The sequence below is a fragment of the Eumetopias jubatus genome, unplaced genomic scaffold, assembly GCF_037043125.1.
Source record: "Eumetopias jubatus isolate StellerSeaLion01/CBP00866 unplaced genomic scaffold, mEumJub1_p1.0 scaffold_7, whole genome shotgun sequence".
Taxonomy (NCBI): Eukaryota; Metazoa; Chordata; class Mammalia; order Carnivora; family Otariidae; genus Eumetopias; species Eumetopias jubatus.
In genome coordinates, this window is record NW_028274813.1 from 15,116,356 (window position 1) to 15,138,643 (window position 22,288).

The following is a 22,288-nucleotide window of genomic DNA, read 5'->3' on the forward strand; positions in this document are numbered from 1 at the left end:
TTTCAAATTCCCTGCTTGGAGGGGAAGAACAAGAAGGACCAGAGCCTCTCTGTGACTGTTACTCAGTCTCTTGGGCCTCAACTTACGTTCCAACTATTCCAAAGCTTCATCCTTGAGCAGCAGTGAACCAGTGAGAGTCCCAGATCAAAGCAACGGCACAGGAGGCCCGCCGCTCATCCCCCTGGCCTCCAGAAGGGCCACGGCACTTGTGAAACCGAGACAAGAAGTCTAACGTGCTCTTTAGAGGGGCGCTGCTAGGACATAGACACCAATAAAGCCTAACATGGACATCTACATTTAGACAAAATTAGACCCTTTTTCTCTCATTTGAGACAAAATACACAGGTTCAGGAAATCTGTACTGCATGACTATGGCAGTTCCTAACCATCTTTGTTACCATTTAAAATTTTTTCTTCCTTTTGATACAGACTTTCAATTCCCTCCACCAATCAAAACTAGGACATTATATTATTGACTGAGGCAAAAAAGCTTTCAGTTCAACAGTAGTATCTCCTCGCTCACTCATGATCTCCCTCTAAAAGCTATTGTATTTTTAGCAACTGAAAAAGGTACTGAATACATCTTCATGTCTCTGCCAAGAGGATTAACTTGGAAAAATATCAAAACCCACCATTGCTGTTTTTTCTTTGCTTCGCTATTTATTTTTAAGCTTCAGTAATTGTCTCCCCTCCCAATAAAGGTGTTTCTAAACATCTTACAAGACAGAAGGAACACAACCACCATTCTCTTGTCACAAATGAAAACGTCCAGCAGTCTGTGCACCTGACACCGGGCCCAGGGAGAGAATAGCCAGTGGTAACGATTCATCTGCCTAAAAGCAGGCTGTTATCTGAACAGAGTTCATCTTGCTCCTACTAAATACTATGCTTCAATATTTATTAATTTAAACATAAATTAGTTTGCTACACTTCCCAGCAGTATCTTGATAGATTAGGTGAGAAACTCCTTTCAAGGGAATTTCACTGAGGTATAAACAGAATCAAAATCCAAGTTCATTTTTCTGTCAAGTTAATTATAAGAGACTATTATTGTTACAACAAAGGGACAGTAACAAGTATAGTTTCTAAAGGAAAAAAAGGAAACAAGGTAGCAAGAACAAAGGCCGATCCTTTCACAGGCATGGTTAAGAGGTACTTTGGCTCTCACGGCTGAGCCCATGGTAGCCCGGGAGCGGTGCCCACTACGGATAGAACTCATTGTTTTGTCTGAAGGAAGAAAAGAGGCCGCTACTGAATTACGATTAAGAGCGAGGCCTCCAACCAATATTCATTCCAGGTAGAGAAACGGGTCCCAGATTTCCTGCACAATGACAGCACCCTGGAAAGGGAAAATCTGAGCTCTCAACACACCATTTGAAAAGCTACCATTTGGGTCATCGAGCTGCCTGCTCATCAACTGCAAGTGCTGTGGGTGGAGGAGACCTCTGAGTCCCTTGTTTGAGGCTGCAGTTTGGTTTACAGGTTTCACTCCTTCAAAGCACATGTCCTCCTCTTGATCTGACATGTATCCTGGGGGGCTGGGGACACCATCCAGCGTCACTATAAACTTGGGACTTGCAGGTTTATCTGGTTGTACAAGATCTCTGCCAGACAGATAGAAAATACCATAGAATTAGGGAAACAAACACAAAACGCTGAGCCTCCTACAGTGCTCTTCAGCAGAACTATCGCTCCCTTAGGTGGTCTCTTCAGTAGGAAAAAAACCAACCAAACAAACTCAGGAGGACTTCCAGGTACAGCCCCGGTGGCTTCCGCTATGACACCGCGGCCACGGCCAGTTGCTGTGGTGGCACAGCCAGCGACCCTCCAGGCTGCACTAAGGACAATCTCCCCTCCACCCTAAACACCATTGTCTGTTTGATCTTCACAGGGTCACGTGGAAATAAACTGAAAAATCAGCATCTATGCTCAGAACACGTGGCCAGCAGTTCTATATTTATACTGATTATATTATCTATATGTTTGTTACTTTACAGAATATTTAGTCCATTTTCTAAGGGAGGAATCACCCCAACCTGATCTCTCTGTGCAGAGATTTCCTGATTTTGATCACCTGGCTTTTAAATTTCATTTCCCGGATGTACTTAAAGGAAAGAATCTTATTTACAGAGCTAAATCATACATGGACTTATTTGTAGGTTAACAGATTTCTGAACAAGAAAGATGAACTGTAATTTCTGAAAACTGAATTTGGCTTACTATTTATTCATGGCCTACCGACTGACTCAATAAACGCACTCTACACTGGGGGCTGGGATGGGGAAGAGGGAAGCTGGGAACTCACGTTAACCTGCACTATCTAATCAACACAAAAAAGCTACACAAGAAAAAGAAACCATCTACCGTGTCTGCATAAGGTGTCCTGAAAGTACCCGAAGGGTATCTGCGGTCTTCATCCCCGACTCTTGGTTTGGTGCCACTACTATTTCCTCAGACAGCTTTGGCTTCTTCAGAATAAATGATCTTGTGTCTGCATGGACCATGGATTCCATGTCATAGTAATCTGAGCCAAAAAAATTGGCCATAAATGTTTACTTTTGAATATACCTTGCATTCCCAACATCACACACGTGAGAAGAATGTCAATCTTTTATATATTTGTAATTTTTTCAAAGGAAAATCACAACGGTTCTACCCAGGAATAGCGCTGCAATTCTGTGCCAAACACCTTTTCAAGGAAGTATTCCTTTCTTTGTAACAGCCCATTACCTGGGGCTTCTAATCAATACTCCCTGCCTACGGTACAGAAAGGTTCTCATCTAGTGGGATATGAACAATACCAACTTACTCTAAGTATCATAATATCTTCTAAAATTATAAAGAAAAATCCTCATATTCCCTCGAACTATGATATGAAGGCTGCTTAAAAATTTTTCTAAAATGTTTTGTTCATTTTGCACAGTACCACTGAGAGAGAACATGTCCTGATGAAAAGAATTCACCTGGCATAATTTCTGCCTGGTTGTACCAAGAAGACTATACTGGAAAAAAAAAAATACAGCAAAGAAAACACTGACCGTCAGTGCAAATAACCACAGCTCATGCCATCTATAGTATGCTTCTTAACCCTGATTGCTTCATAAAATATGCCAAGAGCCCAGAGTGGAGATGGCTGACCTATTGATATGCCATCCGTTGACAGAAGTTAATGAGTTGCACTTCTCTTACGGTTAATAGGCAAATAAGAGACCAAAATCTACAGGATGTACATTCACGTTCATTCACCTGAACAAACCAAAATCCTGAGAACTGAACACTGTGCTAGGTACACAAAGAAGAAAAAATAGAAAAAAAGATGTACACACAATTTCAGAACAGCATACCCTAAAAGCTAATCCTAAAGGAGTAAGAACCAAGTTTTGGTAGAATACAGGAAACCTACTCCAGCTAGGAAATCCCGACAAAGCCTACAGACGATGGACATTGGAAGCAGATGTTAAAGGAAATGAGCAGGGATAACCAGGCTGGGCAGCAACGAGCTCAACAATAAACAGCGTGGAGGCAGAGGCTTTCATGAGACACAAGGAATCTAAGACCTGCTGAGAAACGTGGTGTGGATGGAGGGCTGGGTGCGGGGCGGGCTGAGTGGCAGGGAAGGCTGAGGCAGAAAGGATCTTGTGTCAGTGAGTTTGGATTCTGATGAAGAAGTCATCAAGAATCAAGAGAGGTTTCTCAGGAGGGAAATGACATGATCAAACTGGTTTTTGGGAGAACAGGTAGTATGGAAGGCAGTCCTAGAGCTCAGTTACTAGGCTGTTGCCCAGGAGACACAGTGAGGCTCCAAATTAAAAGATTCTCAATCTTTGTCCTGTCTGAGCCCACACAGGAGGGAGAGAAGACACACTGCACACACCTCAGCAGCCCTGGCACCTCACAGCAGCTGCATGTTCAACTCCCATCCTAGGAACGAAGCAGAGTGGCCTTCTCCCACGAGGGCCGGAGAGGGTAAAGATGAAGATGGAGGACAGCGAAAGAAGAGCAACTGGATCCAGGAAACAGGACAGGAGAAAGAGAGGACTGAAAAGGGGGCAGGATAAATTTCAATTTTAGATTTATTTAGTCTGAAGTCTTTGTGGGGCTCTCAGACGTTCAGAAGTTGAAGTAAGAGGCGAGAGAAATAAGAGAAGCAGCATTCCAACTGAAGGCCAAAGCAGCATTGAATCAAAGCACACACGTCCAGCGCTGCCGTCTCTCGTGGGGAGCCTGAGCGGGAGACCTCCCTCCTCCGTTACAGGAGACCCACAGGCGACTCGCTGTTCTCCAGGGACTCACTGAGGGCTCCCACCTAGCAAAGGTAGAGTCCAGAACTTAGTCCAAGGCTGCTGCCTTTCTTCTCACCACCCAGCCCTTTTTGAGGCAAAGCAGTTCTACCAGTTTGCATCTTGGGAGAATATAAAAGAGATGAAAATAATGCTAAGGGTAGGACACAGGATAAAATGAACATTTCCAGGGGTAGTACGGGAGGAGAGGAGGTGATAAAGGAGAATGACATGGAATTGGTAGAAGAACAGAGATCGTGACGTCCTGGAAGCCAAACAAAGACTTAAAAAAACATGGGAATGACGCGTCACATACTACAGAGTTTAGAAAAGTGAGCACTGAAAACAGAGCTTTTCATTCCACATAAGTCACTAGTCACTTCTACAAGGTTCACGGTATCACCTGGGTCAGAGAGGAGCGGACAGACGCGAGAGTTAGTGACATCTTCTGGGTACAGACTACCGGCAGAACCCATGCATTTGGTTTCCTCCTAAAACCCCACCAAAATGTCAACAAAGGGTTAATTCACTGAAACACAGACTCACAAAGAAAATAACTGTAAAAGGAGACATCCACGTTTTTAAAGTGAAAAACTAAGGTCTTCAAAAGCTGAGTCTTAAGCCAATAATGAAACAATTCAATGTGGATCCCAAGAGTCTCCGAAGGCTGGGTAACTGGCAGCACGGGGGACCTTGGGCAGAGGGGAAGACAAGGCCAATACAGGTGTGTCCAAGGTCCGTTCCAGAAGCAGTCATGTCTTCCTGAGTCAGGAATTTGTTTTCTTCATTTCTGATCCCTATCATACTGGGATCCCCTAACCTCTATATTCAAGTTTTTTGGAATAGCTGGAGACATGCTTTCCTGGTGGTCAATGCTGGAGTGGCCTATAAATGAAGCATCATCACTTTGACAGAACAGTGCTGCAAAAACATAAGCTAAATGTATACTATTAAAATTTTTTAAAGCATTTAAATTTCCTGATAACCCTTGACTATTTTTCCCTTGGAGAAGAGGGAAGCTTAAGACTCTTGGAAAGGTCAAAACAGAGAGTCTCTGGGCCAAGGGATGCCAGCCACATTGAGAGAAGTACCATTCTGAGAACTGGGAGGGGGTGTTAAGCAAGCAACACATAGTAATTAAAGTTGAGGTGCGTCTCCCAGCCCCTTTTCCTCACTTAGCTCCCAGAACGCTGACAACCAATCCATCCACTACTCTGAAAGATCTTTCTTTGGAGAAGCTAACCAGGCCAAGAAGAAAAGCCGAAAGACGGTGACCTCACGGTGCCCCCAAATTAGAGAGACAAATGACTCTTCACTGCAGGATCTATATTCAGATGTGAAGTCAAAAGCCCACCACCCAGACTAATGAACCCAGAATGCCAATCAGCTTTTCGAGTGTCCCACTCATAAATATAAGACAACCAAGGATCCCCAGACATCTGAGGAAAACCTGTCAGAAAAGACAGCAACTGAAACAAACTTGGAGAAAATAAGACCAAGAAGGGAAGGGAAAAAATACCCAACACTATCTTTAATATCCTCAGATATTAGATATAGGTATCAGAAATCGCAGAGAGTGCTGCATATGTGAAACCAAGTCAGTATGTGAGAAATTAAATAAAAGGAATATGCAGAAACGAGGGCTCTGGGGAATAAAAACCGTGACAGGACGTAGGCAAGGAATGCAGTCACTCATAAGCCTCGTAGGACTTCAAACATACTTCAAACTGCATGTGCACCATGGAAAAAAAAGAAACATTAAAGGAGACAAAAAAGAATGTGCAAGTGCCAATGAAGTGGATACAACATACACAGAGCTTAGCCGCCAGACATTTTGAAAGAAAATACCCTTATGTGGAAAGCAGGATGGAATGTGGAGAGATGACAGGGCAAAATCAAGAATGGAGGGTATCTAAACACTTAGAGAGGAGAAGCCAGGAAAGAGGCCGAGACTAAAACTACAGGAGTGTGGGGGCACTCCAGTGTTCATCACCTGGGGAGGATCTGGCTTCTGGGTGGAAGGCAACCCTGCGAGAGGACAAGTTCCTGTCTCTGAGACAGAGCTAGATGGGGTAAGGGAATATGCCTATTGAGTGTGGAAGCCTGACCAAAGGGGAAGAGCCACAGGGAGGGGTCAAGGCACCAGAGATTCCAACAACGGGCAGGTGTAGGGGAAATAGAAGGAAACAGAAAAAAGAAGGTTTCTGAACTGAAGATTGCAGGCGTCCAATGGCCCCCTTCACGTGGGCAGCATTTACTGGGGACTGTACATGCATGTGGCAGGGGCTGGGCACTGGAGAGTGCAGAGATAAACAAGGCACTTGACCCTGTCCTGAGGTAGCCCCTGGCTGACGTGTCTATGCTGAGGGGGGGAAGGGGAACGGGCAAAAAATTAAGCTACGGGGTCTCTGAGAACAACAAGTTCTCGGTGTGGCCCTGGTGAGGAGATTCTAAAGTGAAATGAAAGTGAGGATAAGGTTGAACAGGCTACAGACAGCAGAGCAGCTCAGGACACTGGAAAAGTAGGATAGAAAGGAGAGCAGGGTAAGGATCTGAGTTGTCCCTAGAGGGGAGTGACAGCCAGAAGATTCCAGAGACTCAGGTGAAACGGCACCAAAGCAAGAAAGTTTTTGAATGAGACGAAAAATACAAACACCAAAAAACATGAAGAAAATGCAGATCTTGTCTCCTGGCCCTAAAATATTTTCACAATCTAAATACAGCATCTTAGGGCAGGATCTAAGATATACAAGATACATTAAATGAGATGCAAGAAATGGAAATAGCAACTGAAAAATGCTAAATTACAATGAAAATTTAAGATTATTACCAACCTTGACTGATCTGTAAAGTTTCTGCCATTACTGGGTCAATTTGCAGTCGGGATAACAACTGCCTCTGTTGAGTTCCTAGAATAACAAATTTTAAAACTTTACTAAGCTTAAAAAACAAACAATACCAGCATGTATGTTTCCCAGAAATGAAGCCTGAAATAATCCTCCTGGGCTTTTAACTGAAAGTCTTAAAAATAACTGATTAGCTTCAACATTGCAATTTAACCAAAAATGACACTGTAGGACATTTCCTAGTTCTCCCTTTGTCTGGAAGCCAGTTTTCTTGGACTGGAGGTAAAGCCTGGGAACAAAGGTAAAAGCTGGAAAAACCAGGAGGTGCTGCCAGAACCCAGAGCTTGAGCCGTAACTGACAGGCAACAGCCAAGTGCAAGATCAAAATAAGAAACCTCTCCATCACCTGGGCTCTCACCATTACAACTCACGCCACACCCTAGAATTGCAAAACAAAATACAGCAGAGTTATCTGATCATAGAATTCCCAAAAGACAAACTATAAGCTTAGACTGATACAAAGAAAACAATGAACAAGTATGATATTCAAGAGATCTGGAGTCCAGATCCTACATCAGCATGAAAACAATCCTCTAGGTGGCTCAGTCGTTAAGCGTCTGCCCTCGGCTCAGGTCATGATCCCAGGGTCCTGGGATCAAGCCCCACATCGGGCTCCCTGCTCCGCGGGAGGCCTGCTTCTCCCTCTCCTCTGCTGCTCCTTCTGCCTGTGCTTTATCACTCTGTCAAATAAATAAAATCTTTTTTAAAAAAAATCATCTGAGGGGTGCCTGGGTGGCTCAGTCGTTGAGCGTCTGCCTTCGGCTCGGGTCATGATCCCAGGGTCCTGGGCCTGGGATCCTGAGCCCTCATCGGGCTCCCTGCTCTGCGGGAAGCCTGCTTCTCCCTCCCCCACTCCCCTGCTTGTGTTCCTTCTCTCGCTGTGTCTCTGTCAAATAAATAAAATCTTAAAAAATAAAAAAAATAAAAAAAATTAAAAAATCATCTGAATCTCCTATAAGAAAAGATACTCAGCTAGAGTATTTATGATTTCTTTAAAAAGTTCATAATTTCCTCAGTTACACTGCAAAATAAAACAAAGCAGTGACAACTGATTTTCTCGATCTTCAATTTGAAGACTGGGAGGATGTCATACTTCTCCAAACCTCCCCGCCTCCACAGTGCTTAGGCGATAGTAAGTACTCACTTGCAGATTTATTTCTTTTTAAAATTTTATTTATTTATTTGAGAGAGAGGGGGAGAGAGAGAGAGAGCACAAGCAGGGAGAAGGGGCAAAGGGAGAGGGAGGAGACTCCCCGCTGAGCACGGAACCCGATGCGGGACTTGATCCCATAATCCTGGGATCATGACCTGAGCTGAAGGCAGACGCTTAATTAACTGAGCCACTCAGGTGCCCCTCACTTGCAGATTTAAAACAAGTGTTAACAAAAACAAAATTAAGTGTTATCAACAATGCATTAAAATAATTATTCACCATGATCAAGTGGCATTTATTCCAAGGATACAATGATGATTCAGTATCTGCAAATCAATCAACATGGCACACGAAATTAACAAAATAAAAGGCGAAGTAGGAATCACGATTCTCTTGATACATGCAGAAAAAGCTTTTGACAAAATTCAACATCCATTTATGATAAAAACTCTCAACAAAGTGGGTTTAGAGGGAACATACCTCAACATAACAAAGGCCATATATAACAAACCGACAGCTAACATCATACTCATAACATCATAAGATCAGAACAAGACAAAGATGCTCACTCTCGCCACCTTTGTTCCATACAGTACTGGATGTCCTAGCCACAGCGATGAGACAAGAAATAAAAGGCATCCAAATTGGAAAGAAAATTAAGAAATAGAAAAAACAAACAGATGACATATTATATACACAAAACCCTAAAGACTCCACCAAAAAACTATTAGAAGAAATGAATTCAGTCAAGTTTCAGGACACATAATTAAGATACAGAAATCTATTATGTTTCTATACACTAATAACAAAGCAGCAGAAAGAGAAATTAAGAAAACAATCCCACTGATAGCTACACCAAAAAGAACAAAATAATTAGAAATACATTTAACCAAGAAGGTGAAAGACCTGTACTCTGAAAACTATCAGATAAAAGAAACTGAAGAGGACACAAATAAATGGAAAGATACAACATGCTCATGGACTGGAAGAAATAATATTGTTAAAATGTGCATATTAAAACCAATTAACCTATGATAAAAAAGGCAACAGGGGTGCCTGGCTGGCTAAGTAGGAGGAGCATGCAACTCTTCACGTCCAGGTTGTGGATTCAAGCCATCCATGTTGGGTGTAAGGACTACTTAAAAAAATAAAAACTTAAAAAAAAAAAAATGGCAAGGCGCACCTGGGTGGCTCAGTCGTTAAGCGTCTGCCTTTGGCTCAGGTCATGATCCCAGGGTGTGCTGGGATAGAGCCCCGCATCGGGCTCTCTGCTCGGCGGGAAACCTGCTTCTCCCTCCCCCACCCCCCCGCTTGTGTTCCCTCTCTCGCGGTCTCTGTCAAAATGAATAAAAATAAAATCTTAAAAAATACGATGGCAAGAATCTACAACAGCAGGGAGTCTCTTCAATAAATGGTGCTGAGAATATGGACAGCTACATGAGAGAAAAAATTAAATTGGACCACTTTCTCATACCATATGCAAAAATGAACTCAATTCAATGTAAAATGTAATAAGACCTGACATCATAAAACTCAACAAAAATATAGACAGTAAATTCTTGGCTATCCCTCTCAGCAATATTTCTTTGGATTTGTCTGTATAGGCAGGCAAGAGCAACAAAAGCAACTGGGTCTACATCAAACTAAAAAATCTTTTGCACAGTGAAGGAAACCATCAATAAAATAAAAAGGCAACTTAGTGAACGGAGATATTTCCAAATGATATATCCAGTAAGGGATTAATATCCAAAATATATAAAGAACTCATAAAACACCAAAAACCCCCCAATCTGATTAAAAAATGGGCGGGGAGGGGCGCCTGGGTGGCTCAGTTGGTTAAGTGTCTGACTTTGGCTCAGGACAAGCTCTTCTTCAGGCTCTGCATTCAGCAGGGAGTCTGCTGATCCCTCCTCCTCCTCCACCTTGTGCCAGCGCACACTCTCTCTCAAAGAGATAAAATCTTTAAAAAAAAAAATAAAAAGGCAGAGGACTTGAATAGACATTTTTTAAGATTTTATTTATTTGAGAGAGAGCAAGAGGGAGCGCGCATGCACAAGCAGGGGCAGTAACAGAGGAGGAGAAGCCCTGGAGCAGGGGAGGGAGGAGGAAAGCAACTCAAGCAGACTCCATGCTGAGCACAGAGCCTGACCTGGCGCTTGACCCTAGGACCCTGAGATTGTGACCTGAGCCAAAACCAAGAGTTGGACACTTAACTGAGTCACTCAAGTGCACCACTGACATTTTTTTTAAAGAAGACACTGAGATGGCTAACACTTTTAAAAAATGTTCAATATTTTTACTCATCAAAAAATGCAAATTAACGGTCCTGGGTGTCTCAATTAAGTGTCTGCCTTCAAGCTCAGCTCATGATCTTGGAGTCGTGGGATTGAGCCCTAGGTGAGGCTTCCTGCTCAGTGGGAAGGCTCTCTTCCCCCTCTGGCCCTCCCCCAACTCGTGCTTACTCTAATAAATACATAAATATTTTTTAAAATGCAAATTAAAACCAAAATGAGATATCACTTCACACCTGTCAGAAGGGCTAGTATCCAAAAGGCAAAAAATAACAAGTCTTGGCAAGGATGTGGAGAAAAGGGAACCCTCATGCCCTGTTGGTGGGAATGTAAGTTGGTGCAGCCACTGTGGAAAACAGTAAGGAGGTTCCTAAAAAAAATTAAAAATAGAAATACTGGATCCTATGGTATTCAATAATTCCACTTCTGGGTATTTGCTCCAAGAAAATGAAAATACTAATTTGAAAAGATATATGCACCCTTGTTTACTATGGTATTATTTACAATAACCAAGATACGGAAGCAATCTCAGTGTGCACTGACAGATGAATGGATAAAGATATGATACACACACCTACATATACACACACACAGCAGTATTACTCAGCCATAAAAAAGAATGAAATCGTGCCATTTGCAACAACACAGATAGACTTAGAGGCAGGTTACTATGCTACCATGAAAAAAGAGAAAAACAAATACCATGTTATTTCCACTGATATGTTGAATCTAAAAAACAATACAAATGAACAAACACAAGACAGAAACAGACTCATAAATACAGAGAACTGTGGCTGCAGCAGAGAGAAGCAAATAGGTAAACAGGATTAAGAGGAACAAACTTCCAGTTACAGTCAGAGATGTAAAGTACAGCAGGGGTAACACAGTCAATAATGTTTTAATAACTTTGTATGGTGACACATGGTTAACTATACTTAATCCTGGTAAGAATTTCATAATGTGTATATAAGTATTGAATCACTATGCACACCAGAAACTAACATAATGTAGTACCGTCACCTACACTTCAATTAAAAATAAACAAACTTAAAAATGTAGGGGCGCTTCAGCACAGTCGGTTAAACATCCGACTCTTGGTTTCGGTTCAAGTCATTATCTCGGGGTCATGAGCTCAAGCCCCACATCAGGCTCTGCACTCAGCAGAGTCTGCTTGGGATTCTCTCTCCCTCTCCTCGTGTTCTCTTGCTCTCTAAAATAAATAAATCTTTAAAAAAATTATTTTTTTAAAGATTTTATTTATTTGACAGAAAGAGACACAGCGAGAGAGGGAACACAAGCAGGGGGAGTGGGAGAGGGAGAAGCAGGCTTCCCGCCGAGCAGGGAGCCCGATGCGGGGCTTGATCCCAGGACCCCGGGACCATGACCTGAGCCGAAGGCAGACGCTAAACGACTGAGCCACCCAGGCGCGCCTAAAAAATTTTTTAAAAAGCGGTACAATACAGTGTAGAAAGGGATGTGATTGATAGGGTTCCAAATACTGAAATATTAGTAGGATGCCTGAATACTAATTTTTAGTATATTTATTACTAGTAGTTTCATAAGGACAGCCTTTGCTCACTGAGTACATTACTTGGCAAGCAATTGCCATGTTTCACTAAAAGGCGTTTTTCAATTTTCTTTTATTTTAAAGATTTTATTTTTAAGTAATCTCTACACCCAATGTGGGGCTCGAACATATGACCCCAAGATCTAGAGTCACATGCTTCACCGACTGAGCCAAGCAAGGTGTCCGGGGTTTTTCAATTTTAAACACTCAATTCAAAATTCTATCAGCTATTTTCTTCTAAAATATAAGATATATCACTCTTAAGTGGTGTGTCAAAAAAAGTTAATTCCTTCCAAAATTATTATGGTAAAAAAACACAGTAAATCCCCATGAGCTGACCTGAAATGCAGAGGTCATTTGGTCAAGTTGTACTCCTATAAGAGAGCTCGGGTAACTGATACATATTATGGTTACTGGAAGAAGCTCTTTCAATTCTAATACTACAACAGGTCTCTTTAACACCATGAATAATGAAAGAATTACACATTTTAAAATAATTTCACGAGACAGAACACGAAAGAAGACCATTCTTCTCTCCCATTTCAAGTTTTGTTTCTCTATGCTCACCTCTCCCTTCAAAACATTTTATAGAGATCCACTAAAGAGAATTCTGGTAACTTCTAGGATTCTAAGTTAACCATATGGACTCCAATTTTGTCATTAAAGATCCATGAGAAACTCAAATTTTTTGACTTGCTGCCTCCATATGAGAACTAATCAAGTTACATAAAAAAACACAGATCCAAGGGTGAGTTATGTAGAGGATATCCAATACTGAACATTTACCTTTCTCAATGTTTCTAAGGAAGCCAATTATTTTTACATCAGTAGTCCTTGACTGTGATTCAAAATCTACTTCCTCTTGAAGATCTTCAAACTGTTTATTGCATTCAGATGTTGATGGTGAACATTCATTCATTTTAACCTCCAAAGATGAAATTTTTGCTTCATTCTGTGACACTCTAACATTTAGATCAAAAAGATTTGCTTCCACTGTCAAAATTGCTGCTTTCATTCCCTTAATTTCATTGATATCAGTTGATATTTTCCTTAAAAGATGGGAAATATTGTCTAGCTCATTCAGTGAACAAGAAGAACTTGTTACAGAACCTAAGTCAATTGGCCCAGGCGAGAAGAAAATTGGTAAAGATGGTGATGGAAACCTTGAAGACATTTTCATAAAATTTTCTCTCCCTCTTAAAATTTGGTAATTTTTCCTTCACAGCCCATTAAATTGTTTCATCAAAAATAAATACAGAGATTAAGGCTGCTACTTTAAAAAGTATGAAGAGTGAATAACATTTTAAAACCTACAACTAAAAAAGACAGGATTGTACATTTCTGGAGTCAGAACTCAAAGTAAATTTGAAAATGCTAAACAAACCAGACCAATGTTCTCTTTGCTACAACTAAGAAGCCTTAATTAATATGAAGTCCCCTACATCCTGTAAGTCCTACTTAAAGCTCCTCTCCAAACAATGAACCCTATTATTGCTTAAGAAATAATTCTGGCTTCTGATTGGCTGAAAGCAGACATGTGACACAAAAGAACTTTCTATTATTTACCTCATACGACAAGGACCACTGAAGATCTGAAGTAAAAATCAATATAATGACATTAAGTACCTTATACCTGGATTGGATATGATGTGAATTTAATGGACTACTGTCCCTTCATCTATTAAACCATAATTTCCAGGCTTCAAATTATTTTTAAATTGTTTTATCTAGTATCCTGAGTTTCATTTACCCTTGAAAATAGTATAGGGTGATATTTGGCACTTTCTTTTTAGGGGGAGGGTAGGGAGGATAATTGGACCCACAATCACAGACAAATCTCCTTTAAAAAATATATATGGAAAAAATGCAATTCAGCTGCATGGATATGGTATGGTAGGAATTTACAGATAAATGAGGAACTGGCCTTGGTTCAATGATAGATTATTATAAGTGATTTTCTCTCACTGCGTGGGTTATCTTTTGCCTTTTAGAGTATCCTTTGAAACACCAAAATTTTTAATTAGGTAATGTCCAATTTATCTTTTTCTTTGGTTGCTTGTGCTTTTGGTGTCGTATCTGAGAAACCATTGCCTAATCCAAGCTCATTTAGGTTTACACCTATTTTTTCCCTAAGAGTTTGATGAAATTAGCTCTCACATGTAGCCCTTTTTGAGTTAATTTATGTAAGGTGAGGGTCCAACTTCATTCTTTACATGTGGATATCCAGTTGTCCAGTAGTATTTGTTGAAAAGACTATTTATTCCCCACTGAACTGTCTTGGCATCCTTACTGAAAACCAACTTATCATAAATGTATTGGTTTATTTCCAGATACTCAATTTCATTTTACAGATCTGTCTGTATATCCTTATGTTAGTGCCAGTAACTATAGCTCTGTAGTAAGTTTTGCAATTAAAAATGTAAGCACTCTAACTTTATTTTCCAGCAGTTTTGGCTAGTCTAGGTCCTTTTCATTTCCATATGAATCTTAGGATCAGCTTGCCAATTTCTGCAAAAAAGCCAGCAGGATTTCAACATAGACTGAGTTGAATTCATAAATGAATTCGGAGAGGATCACCATCTTAACAATATTAAAGTCTTCCAATCCATGAACATGAAAGATCTCTTTCTATGGCTTTAGTTTAAGAAAGGTCTTTTTTACTTTGGTTTACTAGCCAAGCAACAAATAAGTTGCAAAATATAAGGATCTAAGATGGTGGACATGACTCCCAACAGCACCTACAAAAGGATTCTGTTCCCAGTTAATGTTTACAATAACAGAAGTGCTGAAATTTATTTAAGAATCTTTTATTCTTTTCTCCACTGTATCTGTAATTTAATCTAATTTTTAAAGCCTTTAGATAGAAAAAAATTTTCAAAATTTACAAGGCTTTGGATTCATACAGAATTAAGAGCCCTAGCTGACAAGTGGCATCTACAGCATAAACCATGAGAAGCAGCAGCACATCCTCAGCCAAATGCCCCCTGAAAACCAGCTAGTTCACTAGAGGGCAGCAAACAACACATCAAAGAGAAAAGCAGGCAAGAGGTCTAACAAAAGATGAGTAACAAAGCGCCTAAAAAAAACTCATTTGAGGCCTCAGTTATCACACCCACTGTGCCCAACCCAACTTTAGAATGCAAAATAAGTTCCCTCCATGGATTCCAATGGAAATATCTCAGCAAAAGACAATTACGTATTTCAAGGAAATTGGAGTACAAAAAGGTTAAGGTCACCCAGTAAGTGGCATAGCCTGGATTAACACCTAAGCAGTCTTACTCCCTCAGTCCATACTCATAATCACGTATTATACTTTTCCCCATAACATATTAAGTGAAATAAAACATGTCACAGAGAAATTTATGTGATGCAATTCCTATTTTATATGTACATATGATATGTGCATATAATGTAATTCTACTTTACACAGAAAGGATGTACACGTACATACATACGAAAAAAATGCCAAGGAGACTACAGATAATACACCAAACTGTCTTTGTTTTAAAGATTTTATTTATTTATTTGAGAGAGAGAGAAAGAGCACAAGTAGGCAGAGCAGCAGGCAGAGGGAGAGGGAGAAGCGGGCTCTCTGCTCGAGAGAGCCCACTGTGGGGATTGATCCCAGGACCCTGGGATCATGACCCGAGCCGAAGGCAGACGTTTAACCCACTGAGCCACCCAGGTGCCCCTACACTGAACTGCTTTAAGCGTAGTGCTTATCTCTGGGGAAGGCAATGGGAAGAACAAAAGGGAGATTTTCATTTTGTCTGAATACAAAAACTCCTCTCTTTATTAAGACTCCTTCACAAAGGGCTTCCAGTCCAACAGGACACACTGAGCATATGCATTTACAGCTTCTTCTTCTGCAGAGTTCATAAAAATGAAGTAAAGAACTTAAAAAAAAGGACAAACTTCTAACACATACAACAGGGACTCCAAACTGGGTTTCTAACATTATCCACTGAGGGACAGGAAGAAAATAACCAGAAATTGTATTATATTAGAAATACTTATATCTCTTTCCTCCTTAGAGTCCTATTTTTACACGTTCTAACATACCTACCAATAATAGTGTGGATATATTTAAGTCAAATACATACAGAGTGTAGTAGCAAAAAATGATTCCAGTACACAAAAAATCATATAAGGAGATCACTGATTCAGAAGTGTAGATTAGGAAGGGCATCATAGCAGATGAGTTTTCCATAACCTCTGGAAAACAGAAAATATATGGACAAATACTGCCTGTGAGGCAGAGCAGAAAAGCCCAAATGAGACCCTGGGAAAGCTGCAAGTGAGATGCAAGGCAGAGGGACACATTCGTTAAGCCAAAAGGATTTAGGGATGCCTGGGTGGCTCAGTTCGTTAGGCATCTGCCTTCCGCTCAGGTCATGATCCGAGTCCTGGGATCGAGCCCGTCATGCTCCCTGCTCAGTGAAGCGTCTGCTTCTCCCTCTCCTTCTGCTGCTCCTCCTCCCTTGTGTTCTCTCTCTCTCAAATAAATAAAATCTTAAAAAAAAAAAAAGACAAAAGGATTCAATGAGCTCCTACTATATGGCAGGCACCGTTCTGGGCACTCAATCACAGCAATGAATAACACACAAATCCCTGGTCAGAGAACTTATTAATTTTGGAGGGGAGGGGAAGGAGATAGGAGCTCAAAAACAAAAAAACCCCAAATATATGTAAAACAGAACATGTTTTGTGTTGATGACCTGAGTCTGGATAAAAATATCTAAACTATGAAAACATAAAATATGTATTAGATGATAAGAAGTGCTATGAAAAAAAATAAAGCTTTAGAAAAGTGGGTTAAGGAGTGGGGGGCTGGGGAAGGCTTCACAGAGATGACTTCTGAGTGAGTTATGTGGACATATGGAAAAAAATATACCAGGGAAAGGGTGAAAGCATCTCGGACATGCTCTTCTTTGAATGCTCTGAAAGAGAAACACAGCAAGTATGTCCAGGGGATATCAAGGAGAAAGTGGAGGGAGGAAAAAGGTAATAATCGGTGACAAGATCAGGGAGGAATCTTACTTTTACTTGGAGTGTAATGAAGAGCCACCAGTGGGTTCTGAGAAGGGGCATAGCATGATCTCACTTACAGTTTAAAAGGATCACTTGCTACTGTGTGGAAGACTGTGGGAGGGCAAGTGTGAAAGCAGATGGACCAGTAAGGACACGATTCCAATAATCAAGGCAAGTCATGGATGATGGCTTAAATTAGGATGGTAGAGGCAGAGGTGATGAGGAATAGTGACAGGATTTGCTAAAGGTGGAAGATAAAAAGGAGAGAGAGAAAGAGGAAAGAAAAGAGAGGGAAGGAAGAATGGCCCTAAGTTTGAAAGGAAGAACATAGGTTTCTGGCCTGATCAACTGGAAAAGTGGTGCTGTGCCATTAACTAAAATGAGGAAGGCTGCAGGAAAAACAGACTGGAAGAAAAGATTGTTAGTAGTTAGGTTTTAGATAAGTTTACTTATTACATATCCAAGAAGAAATGTAGAATAAGCAGTTGCAGAATTCAGATGCAAAGTCTTGGCTGGAGATACACACTTCGGAGTTGACAATATGGAGATATTTAACCTGGATGAAAGGAATAAAGGGCCATCCGACTGCGACTGCGAGAAGTGAGGAGCAAAGAAGACTACAAAGCATGTGCAACAGAAAACGAGGGTTTGCAAATAAGACAGTCACACATTTTTTAAAAATTCAAATGTTCTGGGGTGCCTGCCCGACTCAGTAAGTAGTGTGTAAGACTCCTGATCTCAGGGTCATGAGTTCATGAGTTCAAGGCCCATTTTGGGCATCGAGCCTACTTAAAAAAATTTTTTCAAATGTTTTAAAAAGAAGGAACTCAGCAAATTATCTGGGGAGAATCTAGATAGCTACTGGGAATGTAACCACCTCCATAAAGCTCCTCTATAATTTCAAGGCCAACTGCAGCTCCTTGTCTGCTTTATTTAAAACAAAACCTGCCCACAGCAAAGCTCAGCCCACACAATTGTAGGTAAACCTCTTTATTGCCCTTTTCTTAAACTGGGAACCAACATGTCTACAGACATTTTTGAAAAGAGCCTGCAAATAAAAGGGAAAAACAAACAAAAAACCAAACACTGACTCTGGAGAAAACCATCAATTAGGGTACAAAATATAACTCTTTAGGGTACAAAATATAACTCTTTAAAAAGAAAAAACAAAAACCCTGTACTTACGTTCTTTGGACAAATTTGAAATGATACTGTATCCACAAAACAAGATACATAAATAGAGCAAGAAAAAGCTTGAGGAAATTTTAAAATACACTTGCCTTAAAAAACAGAAACAAAAACAGGGGAACTAAAGATAATAAAGTCAATAAAATATCCCAAAGTAGAATAAGATCAAGACAAAAATGATGAGAAAATCAAAGCAGGAAGTTTATCCAACAGAATGTCCAAAAGAGAAAAAAATTTAAAGAAATAATTTAAATTTCCCAGACTAAAAGCATAGATTTTCAAATCTAGGAAGTGTACAAAGTAGCCCAAAAGTGACTGATTATAGCACCTATGTTTATCACAGTAAATTTCAGACATCAAGAACACACAGAAAATCCTAAAATCCTCCAGAGAAATAAATCCCTGGTATTCTATAATGGAATAAGAATCATATGGGCAACCAACTCCTCAGCATAAACATTTGAAGCTTCAAAATCATGAAGCCATGCCTTCAAAATTCTGAAAAAAATTCAACTTAGAATTCTGTACCTATCCGAAGTATCAATTAAAATTATAAGATTTCTAAGTACTCAGAAAAATGTACCTCTCATACATTTTAAATTTCCTCATGATGTGATGACAAAATGGAAGAATATACGGAGAAGACAGTGGGATCCAGAAAATGCAGAGCAAACTCAGGGAAGGATTAAGTCCTGGAATGACAGTCTTGAAACAGACCTAGAGAGCAACCAGTCAGATGAGCAAGAGAGGGCAAAGGCTCTAGAATGGAGGTACCTAAGAAAATAGTGGAACTCAAAGACGTAATAGCATAAAATGACAGATTTTTAGACTATAATAAAGATAGGCAACACAAGAGGGGTAACCCAAGGAAAACAAAAAATTGTTCAAGAACAGAAAAATTAAACAACTCTAAGGGACCCCTAGCAAAGAGCTGTAGATATAATGTAAAGCTGGCCCTCTAATGAATAGTCTTTTTTTTAAAAAGAGATTTTTATTTATTTAGAGAGAGAGTGCATGCTCACACTTGAGCAGGGTGAGGAGCACAGGGAGAGGAAAAGAAAATCTTAAGCAGGCTTCATGCCTAGTGTGGAGCCCGATGCGGGGCTTGATCTCATGACCCTTAGATTATGACCTGAGCAGAAATCCAGAGTCTGACACTTAACCAACTGAGCCACCCAGGAGCCCCTATTTATATAATCCTAATAATGTAAATACACTGCTTATTGGTTCTCATCTTTTAGAGTCAACTTACAAAGCATAGTAGTCTTAACAAGGACAACAAAACAAAATGTGTATCTGATCCTCTTTGGCAATATAAAAGTACGAGTTTAGGGCGCCTGGGTGGCTCACTTGGTTAAGCATCTATTGATTTTGGCTCAGGTTACCATCTCAGGGTCGTGAGATAGAGCCCCACTGTGCTAGGCGTGGAGCCTGTTTAAGATTCTCTCACTCCTGGGTGCCTCGGTGGCTCAGATGGTTAAGCGTTTGCCTTCGGCTCAGGTGATGATCCCGGAGTCCTGGGATCGAGTCCCGCATCAGGCTCCCTGCTCCTTGGGAGCCTGCTTCTCCCTCTGCCTCTCTCTCTCATGAATAAATAAATAAAATCTATTTAAAAAAAAAAAGATTCTCTCACTCCTTCTCCCTCTGCCCTCCCCCAACAAAAAAGTATAGAATTTAGAAGGTGTGGTATGAAAAGATGCATTAGAGTTTAAGAAGGGACATAAATATCCTTAGGAAAATCAAAGGGTACTGAAATAGGGGTGCCCGGGTGGCTCAGTTGGTTGAGTGTCCAGCTATTAATTTCACCTCAGGTCATAATCTCAGGGTCATGAGATTGAGCCCTATGTCGGACTCCAAGCTCAGTGCAAAGTCTGCTTGTCCTTCCCCCTCCCCCTGCTTGTGTTCTAAGATAAATAAATAGGACGCCTGGGTAGCTCAGTCGTTAAGCGTCTGCCTTCAGCTCAGGTCATGATCCCAGGGTCCTGGGATCAAGCCCCGCATCGGGCTCCCTGCTCAGCAGGAAGCCTGTTTCTTCCTCTCCCACTCTCCCTGCTTGTGTTCCCTCTCTCGCTCTGTCAAAAAAATAAATAAATCTTTAAAAAAATAAAATAAAAACTAAAAATAAGTAAAAAGAACAAAGCATACTGAATTATAGTAATCACACAAAAAACAGATATTTAGATGTATTACTTAAAATGACAAAAGTAAGCAATAAATGAACCAAAAACAGTGATTTTACTATATGGGCTTGAAAAGCAGGGAAAAGTTTTAAGTTAGATCCTGATATATTGTGGCAAAAAACAAGATACCACCTATAGTTAGTGAATGAAAAAGTAGTGGTATAAAGCATATTATTGACATGGAGAAAATTAAAGACATAAACACAAGCATTTAAAAGTGGTAGCTGTCTGGGAAGAACCAATGTGGAGAAGAATGAAGCAAAGAACACTGCTTTTTATTTTTAAATTTTCTACACTATTTGATTAGTTTCTAATCTATCAACAAACATTACAAAGATCTGCTTTTCCAAATTTTCTACGGGAAACATTTCATATGTAAAATATTTTATTTAATTGTTTTTTATACAACATATACAAAATAGGAAAACCAAAGGAAATCCACGCCTAGACACATCGTAGTGAAACTGCAGAACATCAAAGACAAAGAGAAGATCTTGAAAGCAGCCAGAGAAAGGACAGATCACCTACAAAGGAACGACAGACAATTAGAATGACAGAAGTCCACTCAACAATAATGGAAGCCAGAAGACAACGGAATAATACATACAAGGTGTTGAGAATAACTGTTGGTATCCAGCAAAATTACTGCACAAGAACAAGGAAGGAAAAATCACAAAGACAAACAGACTCTTGGCAAATTTAGAGCGTCTAGACCCATTCTTAAAGAAACTGCCAAAGAATACACTTCAAAAATACTTCAAAACAATGGAAGATGATATCCCCGAATAACATTCAAGATTTGAGAACAAAAACTGATAAACACGTAGGTAAACATTGCCTGGGTAAAACAATAATGGTGCCCAACTTATGCATTTAAAAAATGACTAAAATGAAACACTGGAAACATAAGCCAGAAGGGTAAAGACTGGAACTACAGTTCATTTACTTTGGAAATGGGATCAGAACATTAACTTCTGGAATATGCAATTAAATTTGCATGGTAAAATTTCAGTGCTAACCACTGAATGAACAGAAATGGGAGTGTTTAGTTAAAAAAAAAAATGCAGAGCTGGGGCAATCAACAATAGTGACTAATGAATCTTAAAGGCAAACAGGGAGGAAAAAGATGAAAGGCCAATACGAATCAAAAAAGAAGGGTGCCTGGGTGGCTCAGTCAGTTAGGCATCTGCCTTTGGCTCAGGTCATGATCCCAGGGGTCCTGGGATCAAGCCCGCATCGGGCTCCCTGCTCAGCAGGGAGACTGCTTCTCCCGCTCCCTCTGCCTGCCACTCCCCTTGCTTGTGCTTTCTTTTTCTCTGTCAAATAAATAAAATCTTTGGCAAAAAAAAAAAAAAAGAAAGAAAGAAAAGATGACAGAGCTATGAATGGCTTAAACTTTCCATTAATAGGCAAACTCAGATTGGGTTAAAAAAACAACAATATAGGGGTGCCTTGGGCGTTCAGTCAGTTAAGGGTCTGACTTGGTTTTGGCTCAGATCATGATCTCAGGGTCCTGAGATCAAGCCCCACATCGGGTCTCACACTCAGCACGAAGTCTGCTTGTCCCTCTCCCTCTGCTCCGCGCCCCCCCCGGAATAAATAAAATCTTTACAAAACAAACAAAAACAACAATCTAGCTTTATAATATTTAAGAGATATATCTGCCTAAAGCATTAAAGAGGTCAGAGAAGA

General features: G+C 40.4%; 1 protein-coding gene across 8 annotated transcripts in view; it reads right to left on the bottom strand.

The window, feature by feature from the left end:
• ZC3H14 (zinc finger CCCH-type containing 14) overlaps nt 1-22,288 on the bottom strand; it is a 47,715-nt gene that overhangs the window by 5,397 nt on the left and 20,030 nt on the right. For 2 of the 8 annotated variants that reach the window (XM_028098073.2, XM_028098066.2), the window contains exons 10-12: nt 7,115-7,189; nt 2,365-2,524; nt 1,387-1,604 (exon numbers count right to left, since the gene is read on the bottom strand). The exons of 2 other annotated variants lie outside the window; for them this stretch is intronic. In XM_028098073.2, coding sequence (XP_027953874.1) covers nt 1,387-1,604; nt 2,365-2,524; nt 7,115-7,189 — 453 coding nt within the window. Of the gene's footprint in view, nt 1-1,371; nt 1,605-2,364; nt 2,525-7,114; nt 7,190-22,288 lie in introns of all 8 variants that reach the window. 4 more of the 8 variants (XM_028098059.2, XM_028098051.2, XM_028098088.2 and 1 more) reach the window with 2 other exon arrangements.